At 43.5% G+C, this 10,348-nt stretch overlaps 1 protein-coding gene across 2 annotated transcripts in view; it reads left to right on the top strand.

The window, feature by feature from the left end:
• BNIP1 (BCL2/adenovirus E1B 19kDa interacting protein 1) overlaps positions 1-9,936 on the top strand; it is a 25,370-nt gene extending 15,434 nt beyond the window's left edge. The window contains exons 3-6 of one of the 2 annotated variants that reach the window (XM_006864803.1): positions 4,267-4,358; positions 5,869-5,970; positions 6,729-6,847; positions 9,740-9,936. In XM_006864803.1, the coding sequence (XP_006864865.1) occupies positions 4,267-4,358; positions 5,869-5,970; positions 6,729-6,847; positions 9,740-9,936 (510 nt within the window). The remainder of the gene's footprint in view (positions 1-4,266; positions 4,359-5,868; positions 5,971-6,728; positions 6,848-9,739) is intronic. The other variant, XM_006864804.1, reaches the window with a different exon arrangement.
• The last annotated feature ends 412 nt before the right edge of the window (positions 9,937-10,348 follow it).

Below are 10,348 nucleotides of genomic sequence, written 5' to 3'. Positions count from 1 at the left end.
GCTCTGATCATCCAGTCATTGAAGCCAGGTCAAGTGGGTATTATCTGCAAGTGTGGATGTGCTTGTACATATGCAGTCTCTTCTTATCAGCTGGACGCTTCACTCTCCACTCTAGTCTTCTGTGGCTATGTCACTGACTCTGGGCCCAAGAGTCCCCAGGTCTTGCCACACTGCTGGCCAACCAGGGCTCCACCTGGGTTCACAGAAGTCTATTGAATGTAGTAGGGCTTAGCTTGCAGCTTTTTTACTGTTTTTCCCTCACTTCCTCTTATCGGTGACAAGCATGGTCACTAATCAGATCATGTGTTCCCATTGAGTCTTAGTCTTGGAAGGGGGTTTGCACTGAGGGGACCCGACCACTTGCCCTGATGTCTCCTTGGCAAGCAACTTGCTTGTTCTTGTAGTAACAGTCACTCTGCCTATATTGTTTTGTATTTTTCCTGTCGGTCATTCTTTCAAGAAGTATCTTCTGTACCTCTAGCCACTCTAGGCTGGTCTGCTCTTCCTTTCAAGCGGAAATTTCCCATCTCTGAAGATTCTGGATGTGGTTCAGGATTCTACCTTTAGTCTTTATGTAATGCAGAGGCTCCGCAGGAAGCCTCCTTCACTGGGCATGTTGTAGCCCCATTTTAGGTATACCAATCGGTTACAGGCAGAAGGCAGACTTACAGGCTTTCTATGGTGATATTTCTGGCTATTCCTTTCTCTCCCCCTCCAGTGTCTATTTTATAATATAATGCAAGGAAACATTGATTTCTTGATGGCTGCTTCCATGAGCAAGCAAAATGAACTCTGATAGCTTCAATCTTTTCTCCATTTACATGATACTATTTATTGGTCCAGTGGTGAGGATTTTTTTTTTTTTCCTTTACATTGAGATGTAACCCATACTGAAGGCTGGGGTCTTTGATCTTCTCAACCCATGGCGATGGCCGGGGTGTTTGATCTTCATCAATAAACATTTTAAGTCCTCTTTACTTTCAGCAAGCAAGGTTGTATCATCTGTATATTACAGATTGTATATGAGTTTTCCTCAAATCTTGATCCCATGTGCTTCTTCATATAATCCACCTTCTCGAATTATTTGCTCAGCATACATCTCAATGTAAAGAAAACAAAAATCCTCACCACTGGACCAATAAACAACATTCTTATCAGCTGAGAAAAGATTGAAGTTGTCCAGGACTTCATTCTTCTTGGATCAACCATCAACACTCATGGAAGCAGCAGTCAAGAAATCAAACGACGTATTGTATTAGGCAAATCTGCTGCACAAGACCTTTTGAAAGTGTTGAAAAGTAAAGATGTCAGCTTGAGGACTAAGGTGCGCCTGACCCAAGCCATGGTATTTTCAATAACCTCATATGCATGCGAAAGCTGGACAATGAATAAGGAAGACTGTAGAAGAATTGAAGCTTTTGAGTTATGGTGTTGGAGGAGAATATTGAAAGTGCCATGGGCTACCAAAAAAACCAGTAGATTCGTTTTGGAAGAAGTGCAGCCAGAGTGCTCCTTAGAGGCCAAGGTGGCCATACTTTGTCTCATACTTTGGACATATTGTCAGGAGGGACCAGTCGCTGGAGAAGGATATCATGTTTGGTAAGGTGGAGGGTCAGAGAAAAAGAGGAAGACTCCCCATGAGATGGATTGGCCAGGTGGCGGCATTGATGGACTCAAGTGTGGCAACAGTAGTGAGGTTGGCCCAGGATCGGGCAGTGTTTCGGTCTGCTGGGCATAGGGTTACTATGAGTTGGTGCCGACTTGATGACACCTAATAACAACAACAACATACAGATTGAATATATATGGTGAAAGAATACAACTCTGGTGCACACCTTTGTTAATTTTAACCATTCAATATCACTTTGTTCTGTCCCAACAACTGCTTCTTGGTCTACGTACATATAGGTTCCTCATGGAATACCCATTTTTCAACATGTTGTCCATAGTTTGTTATGACCTTCCCAGTTGAATGATTTTGCATCATCAATAAAGGACTAGTAAGCATTGTCTGGTAGTCTCTGGTTTCAGACATGATTCATCTGATGTCAGCATTGTTGGTATTCCTTCCATCTTCTTTTGATGCATTTTGCATCCTTCAAGACTTGAATTTTTTATTCAGTTCTTTCAGTTTGAGAAATGCTGAAGTGGTTTTTTCCCTTTTGATTTTCTAACTCCTGGCCTTTGCATATTTCATTATATTTTACTTTGACTTCTCAAGCTGCCCTTTGAGATTTTCAGTTCAGCTCTTTTACTTCCTCATTTCTTCCAGTTGCTTTAGTGTCTGTACATTCAAGAGCAAGTTGCAGATTGTCTTCTGACATCTATTTTGGTCTTTTATTTGTTTTTTTGTCCTTTTAATGACCTTTGTTTTCTTCATGTATGATGCCCTTTATATTAAACAGTGAATTGACTGAAGACTTACAAAGCAGATCATCAATTTTACATTCAACCAATCAGATACTTTGATTAATTACAATGATTTCAAGCCCCCCCTCCATGTACCAGCAATTAACAGTATTTACCATTATTCACTTTAACTCTTGCATGCTACCCTTTTTTGTCCTCTGCCTTCATCTTTCCTCTGCCAACTTCTGTCTTGTATATTGCATGTGTGATGTTCTTGATGTCATCCAACAACTTTTCTGGTCTTTGGCCATTGGTGTCTAATGCATCAGATCTGTTCTTGAGATGGTTTCTAAATTCATGTGGGATATAGTCAAGATCATATTGGCTCTGGTGGACTTATTTTAATTTTCTTCATCTTCAGTTTGAACGTGCATATAAGCAATTGATGTTCTGTTCCATAGACTGCCCTGGCTTTATTTTGGCTGGGGATATTGAGTTTCTCCACTGTCTGTTCCCACAGATGTAGTCCGTTTGATATCTGTGTATTCCATTTGGTGAGGTCCAGGTGTATAGTCACCTTTTATGTTGTTAAAAAAAGATACATGCAATGAATAAGTCGTTGGTCTTGCAAAATTCTGTCATGTGATCTGCAGCATCGTTTGTATCACCAAGACCATATTTTCCAACTACGGATTCCACCTCTGATTCCAGATTTCACATTCCAGTTATGAGTGATATTCAATGCATTTTGATTGCATGTTTGATCAATTTCAGACTGAAGAAAGTGGTAGAATTCTTTAGTTTCATCATCCTTGGCTTTTTTGTTGGTGCACAACTCTGTATAATAATGTTATTAACTGGTCTTCTTTGTTGTATGTTGTTGTTGTGAAGTGCTGTCAAGTTGGTTCTGACTCACTGCGACCCTGTATAGGATTTTTGAGTAGCCTCTGGTAAGTTTGAACTATCGACCTTGTGGTTCAAACTGACCTTGCGGTCCAGTGCAGTAATGTGCCGTGCCACACCAGGACTTCTCCTTGCTGTGTGGTGGTGGTTATGTACTGTGGCGTTGCTTCCCACTTATAGTGCCCCATAGAGGGTTTCCCAGGCTGTAAATCTTTACGGAAGCAGAAAGCCTCATCTTTCTCTTGAGGAATGGCTGGTAGTTTTTAACTGCTGACCTTCAGATTAGCAGTGTGGCTCATAACCACCATGCTACCAGAGCTCCTTCCTTGTCATATATTTGTATGTTGTTGTTGTTAAATGCTGTTGAGTCAGTTCCGACCCATAGCGACCCTGTATAGGATTTCCGAGGAACAGCCGGTGAGCTTGACCCGCTAACTTTGCGGTTCAAAGTGACTTTGCAATCCAGTGCGTTAACCCACAGTGCAATACCAGGACTCTATAATAGTTGTATAGTATTTCATTATATCAATGTACCCTAATTTGTTTAACCAATTCTCTATTTAAGGGCATTTATTTGACCTGCTGTCACTTTTCCCCCCTTTTTAAAACTGTTTTATTCAGTTTGCTAAAAGCCCTCTCTTTAACTCAGCATGACTTCAACTCTCCAGTGCTGCTGTACGTGCATGTCTTCATGGTGATCCAGTGTTGGGGTTCTCCATTATCTAAAGTAGCTCACCAGTGTGTTTACATATTTGTTCGTCTCCCCTTCCACCCCATAGTGTCAACTCCTTGAGCACCTAGTAAGGACCTAATAAATTGTGTGAGTGTCTGTGTATTTGCTTCTCAAACTTCAAATTCAGCTATCTATTTGTAGAATGTTTATTATCCGTTGCTAAGTGTCCTGTTTTAGGAGTGTTTTCAAGTGCTGTGCATGGCTTTGCCAGAAGCACAGTGCTTTTCTGTTTTGATACTGGCTTTAAAAACCATTCTAATCAAGAGCAATTTACCCCAAAGGAGCTTGAGCAGTCAGCTAAGGAGCAAGACAAAGAGTCAGAGAAGCAAGCTCTGCTCCAGGAAGTGGAGAATCACAAGAAGCAGATGCTCAGGTAGGTGAACTTGCTCAGGTTGTTAGTCCCTGGGAAGTAAGCACATAGGTGTTGGTTGTTATGTGCCCTGGAATAGGTTCTGACTCATAGTGACCCTGCATAGGGTTTCCAAGGCTGTAAATCTTTACGAGAGCAGAAAGCCTCATCTTTCTTCTGCAGAACAGCTGGTAGTTTTGAACTGCTGACCATGAGGTTAGTAGCCCGATTCGTAACCACTACGCTACCAGAGCTCCTTGATCCACCTGGCTTGTTGTTGTTGTTAAGTACTGTTAAGTCAGCTGTGATCCATAGCGACCCTGTATAGGGTTTCCAAGGGGCAGCTGGTGAGCTTGAACTGCCGACCTTGCAGTTCAAACGGCATTGCAGTCTGTCGCATTAACCCACAGCGCCACACCAGGACTCTAATCCACCTGGCTTAGTAATGACTTAAGTGTGTCGTTGTGCAATCAAGGCTCTAGCTTGTTAATTTTCATACAGCGTCACACGGTGTGTGTATAGGCAGGTATGTGAAGCTTAGAACATTATATTGTTACTTTATGTTTTTAGAAAAACCACAAAAATTATTGTATTATCAAATCGACTCCTGCTTTGGTAATACCTGAACCCAAAAAGACCCACCATACTTGTTTCTGTCAAGTCAGTTCTGCATCATGGCGATCCCCCTTTCATCTAAGGATGGTAATTGGTCACAGAGAATGGCCACGAGAGCTAATCTACTTAAGAGGGATCAAAATTTCAGAAAGTTGTGAATAGGACTTTAGTAAATGAAACAAAAAAGTAAAACTAAGCCCGCTGTCATGTCAAACATTCAGTTATCATTGTAGTTATATGCTAATTGCAGCTGTATGCTAACTCTGGATATTGATTTGAGGAAGGTGTGTCTTTTCCAGCAAAATTGTCAACCTGAAACAGTACCTTTCTCTTGACATTTGAGTTTTGCATCATAATCCTAAAGAGAGCTGTCATTACAAAACCATTCAAGACTCCAGTAACCTTCCCCAAACTCTGGTCTTCTGGTCGTTCTCCTCTGAAGCCTTACTTTGTTGTTATCATCATAGGTGTTCAGTGGGCTCACTGCCAGATCTTTAGTTGTCTATGACTTTGCCTCTGATTGGAGTTACCCTTCAGCGTCTTTCTCACAGATGCAGCTGTGTTGATAACATCTGGCAGGCAGGAGGAGGCTGACAGGCGTGGGCACTGTAGAGACTAGTGTACACTGGGGCAGTCTAAGTTGGACCATTGTGATACATAGTGATTACTTCCGCTGCGATGACTTCTGTGTCTCTGTGCCACCAAGAGTTCTCTGACTGTAAATACCGTTCCAAAAGAGAGGGGCTGGGGCCTGAGTTAGAACAGTCGTTGGCCACCAAGAGAAGGAAGTGTGGTCGCTAGCAGGAATGGATCTTGTGGCTGTCCCTGTTCCCTTGCTGGGAAGTAGAACTGCTGTGATTTGAACGAACGATGGCCTGGTGGAGTCGGCAGAAACTCATGCTTTGTCCTCTGATTCCAGCAACCAGACCTCATGGAGGAAAGCCAATCTTACGTGCAAAATTGCCATCGACAATCTAGAGAAAGCAGAACTGCTCCAGGGAGGAGAACTCTTAAGGCAAAGGTATCTCTCCTGTATCTTTCTGGGTGCTGATAATGGTATAGATAGCAACTGGCAAGGTAGAAATCCCGTTGTAAGGACACCCCTCTTGTTTTTACCGTAAGAGGGATTACATTATATAAATAACAGTATTTTTTAAAGTATGAAAGGAATACATTCTTAATTTGTACTAAGTTGATAAGGTATGAATCACAAAATGAAAATAAACATAATCCTATTATAACTTATGAACATTTTGATATATTGCCTTCTCCCACTTACTTTTTAAAAAAAAATTTTTATTAAACCAAATTCAAATCTTACCAGACATACAGTTTGGTATCCATTTTACTTCACTTGGGCACAAAGATTTACCCATTGTTTTAAAAACTCTTTAAACATAATTTTAGCAGCACATCGTATTAACCAGTCCCGAGTTTGTACGTGTTTACATTTTTGTTTTTCTAGTACTGAAAATAGTACAGCTGGGCATATCTTCGAACATAAGGCTTTGTCCACATTTTGCATCTGTCATTTGGAGAGATTCCCGGGGAGTGGATTCTTGGGTCTAAGAAATGAACAATTCCAAGTCTGCTATAATGCCTGTTGTCAAGTTGCTTCCCAGTTACAGTCCAGTTTATGTTCCTCGCAGGCTACGAGAGTGTGGTCTGCTGTCATTTAAACAATCGGAACTAACTTGGTTGGTCAGATGCGGCGATCATTTGAATGGTGGGTTTTCATGCAGTCTGGCTTCTGTTGACCACCTTCTCCCTGTGCTCCAGGAAAACCAACAAGGAGAGCCTAGCCCAGACATCCAGTACCATCACAGAGAACCTCATGGGGATCAGCAGGATGATGTCCCAGCAGGTCCAGCAGAGCGAGGAAGCCATGCAGAGTCTAGGTAAGGCCGGGCCTGTGGTCGGAACCTTCTCCCAGAGCACTGGGTCCAGGATCTGAGTTGTGCCGGCTCCTTCCCTCTGCTCACACGAAGCTCAGTGAAACGTGTGGCTTCTCCCTCGTAAGATGATTTTACAGGTTGATCCTCCCTAGTGTGAAGCTGTGCTGTGATCTCTCTTTTTGTATGTAGTTGTGCTAGAACTGCCCCCAACCAGTCCCATTCCACCCCTCCAAGCTCTCGCCTCAGAAGCTTTCCCATAGGTCCTGAAGCACTCTCCTGATCAACTAGGGCTCAGGGAGGGGCCTGGGAGCTGGTTTTTAGTGTGGCATCTGGGGACATTTGAGTCAGAAAGACAGGTTTGGAACTCATTGCTCTGAGAGAAGTGTAGTGTGTCAGCCATCAGCAAGACTACCAGGAACTATAGTCTCAAGAACCATTGTTACTGTGAGTTTCTTTTAAAAGATACAGTCAGGCTTCAGAAGAGGCTGCTTGAGACCATCTGTTTCTCTCCAACTGCTTTCTCATAGTGTGTCCTCTGTAACGCAGAAGAGGATCAGCTATCTCCAGGGTCCTTCACTATTAGGGAAGCCGAAAATGAGTTCATTCCTTCAGGCACATCTGGGAAATTTCACATATACACTAAAGTAGAGAGCAGGGTATAAAGTCCAGGGACCCACCTCCCAGCTCCAGCAGATATCAGTTCATGGCCCATCATGTTTAAACTTCACCCTCACCCCTTCCCCTTCTGGGTTTGAAGCAAATCCCAGGCATCAGCAATAAATATCTTAGGATGTCTCTACAAGATAAGGGGCTCTCAAAAACCAAATAAACATAGCCACAATACTTTTATCACCCCTACAAGTCATCCCGCATTTTGAACTACTGTTTTTCCATGTGCCATGTGAGCACGCAGAGCAGGAAAAAAGCAAGCAGGTTGTCCTCAGATCAGGCCCTAGGTTTGCAACTTCCCTATGGAACTTTCCCTATGGAAAACTCACTAGGTTTGTACTTAATAGCTTTCTGAAATGGCAGTACAGGCATGGAAAAAGAAGCCAGGAATTTCTATTGCATTGGTTTTTTTCCTTATCTGCCTGTTTCAAAATGCTATTCTGTTTTGTCTGGTGTTCTTTTATTTACATGTTACTTTAATTTTGTGGACAGGTAATATAACAATTTTTTTCTCACATTACATGCCCGTGTAAATAACATGCACATGCATATGACACACATAGGAAGCTAATGTATGAGGGTGTTGTGTGGTGTGCAACACTTGTAGAATGTGCATAATATTTGCATAAAAATTGAGGAAAAAGAAAAACTCTGTAACAACACTGTTCAAAAGACATGTAATGTGAACCACATGGGTAATTAGAATTTTTTTTAAGTAGGCACATTTAAAAATGTAAAAAGAAGCAAGTAAAACTAATTGTAATATTGAACTCAATGTATGCAACATATTGCTATGAAATTGCTGTTTAACATTAACGAGATGCTTTATTCTTTTTTTTGTATTGTTGTTGTTGTTAAGTGCCGTCGAGTCGGTTCCGACCCATAGTGACCCTGTACAGGGTTTCCGAGGGTGTAAATCTTTATGGGAGTAGAAAGCCTCATCTTTCTCCCGCGGAGCAGCTGGTAGTTTCGAACCGCTGACATTAAGGTTCGCAGTCCGATTCGTAACCTAGTCTTCAAAATCTTGTATATATTTTACACTTGTAAACATCTCGGATCCAGACTAGTTGGGGTTAGTCACAATAGCTACCTTTTTGGGCAGCACAGCTGTAGTGCACAGGGACTCCTTCGGCTCCATCGGCCCCTGACGTACACTCTGCCAGCTCCACTCTCCAGAGACACCACTGTTAGCCAGTTCCTTGTATAACCTTCTGAGACCCCCAGCATATATAATGCTTGCAAATTAAATTGTATGCATTCCCTTCTTTCTTATACCTAAGTGGGAATATTCGCCATTTCCATTCCAAATATGCCTTGTGTTTTCACTTAGCAGCATGTCCTGATGCCGTATTAAACTTTATAGGAGGAGCTAGCCAAGTGAAGCTTTGTCCCTCAGTGTTGAGCCCAGATTCCTTACAAGTTAATGAGACTCCTGAGCGCAAGGAGCCCGTAAGGGACAGGTGCCTCTGTTTTTCACAGAAAGACCAGAGCACAGGCACCCACATCTTTAAAGTGACCACCAGGACCCAACCCAGGTGGGAAGACAGGGATCCTGGTGGTGCCAAGCCCATGTTGCTCTTCAGTGCAGTGGAACCAGTGTGGGGTGGATGATCACTTTCTCCACTCTTATTCCCCAAATTAAAGTTTGTACAGAGACGATAATTAAGCTAACACCAGTGCCCCTGGGCTGAAGAAGTGCCATGTGCTTGCCCCATCCTGTCCTCTTGTCGTCATGCAAGGAGCACCTCTCACCACCAGGCAAGCCCCATAGAACAGACTACAAGTCCGGGTGCCTTGCGGCTTCTGTCCCAGTACACAACTCGCTTCCATGAGCACTGGGGCTTTTTCGTTTTTGTGACTGGTGATATTTCTCCTCAGGAACACCTCGCTGTTTCGGAAAGGTCAAGTTGGTGCAAAGAAAGGCACCCTTCTGCTCGTTCCTTGGTGGTGCCCATGTTCAAGACTCCTAGTTAGGCCTTGTGGTATCTCTCCTGAAAGCCATGCACATGACTCTGGGCTAACTGGGACCTAGGGCAGTGTCTTTCCTTGTTCCACCCTTGTCCTTTTAGCCCTTCTCAGTTGTCTCAGTCACATTCTTTTATTCGGGTTCAGAGGAACCTGCTTCACATGCAGGGTTCTGGAGCGGCCACCCAGTCTGCACAGCAGGGTCTGTGGATTTTACACTGTTCAGTCTCTGAGTCACGCTTTTTCCGTTTTTTGTTTTAGTCAATTCTTCACGAACTATCCTGGATGCAAATGAAGAATTTAAGTCCATGTCGGGGACCATCCAGCTGGGAAGGAAACTCATCACAAAATACAATCGCCGAGAGCTGACGGACAAACTCCTCATTTTCCTTGCTCTGGCTCTGTTCCTCGCAACTGTTCTCTACATTGTGAAGAAGCGGCTCTTTCCATTCCTATAAGGCTGGAGAGCCCCATGGTTTGACCCCGTGAGCTCCTATTTGAGTATCTGTCCTCACTCCTGAGCTCTAGCCTGGGCTACCACAGTCCCCAGTCTGCTGCAGCAGCTGAGCAAGTCAGATGGAAACACAGCTTCCTTTCCAGGTCCCTGCAGGAGCTCCAGCACCAGAGGGTGATCCGAGAGGGTGCCCAAGTTAGACAAGGGCTCGTGCACTCTGGGTGCCTGCTGCACAGACAAGGACTTGATGGCCGCCTGTCCTTCCCTGCCCTGCAGCCCCCAGTGCCAGGGCTGGTGGAGAGACGAGAGACCAGGGGGAAGGATGACAGACTCCCACGTCCATTCCTTGAATAAACATGGTCATATTTAATAGAATGAAAGGCATTTGGTTTCAAACAATTCCCCTCTGGAAATCT

This window comes from Chrysochloris asiatica, unplaced genomic scaffold, assembly GCF_000296735.1.
Source record: "Chrysochloris asiatica unplaced genomic scaffold, ChrAsi1.0 scaffold00071, whole genome shotgun sequence".
In the NCBI taxonomy this organism is placed as follows: Eukaryota; Metazoa; Chordata; class Mammalia; order Afrosoricida; family Chrysochloridae; genus Chrysochloris; species Chrysochloris asiatica.
The sequence above is the reverse complement of the archived record's forward strand: the minus strand, read 5'-3'. Positions and strand labels throughout refer to the sequence as shown.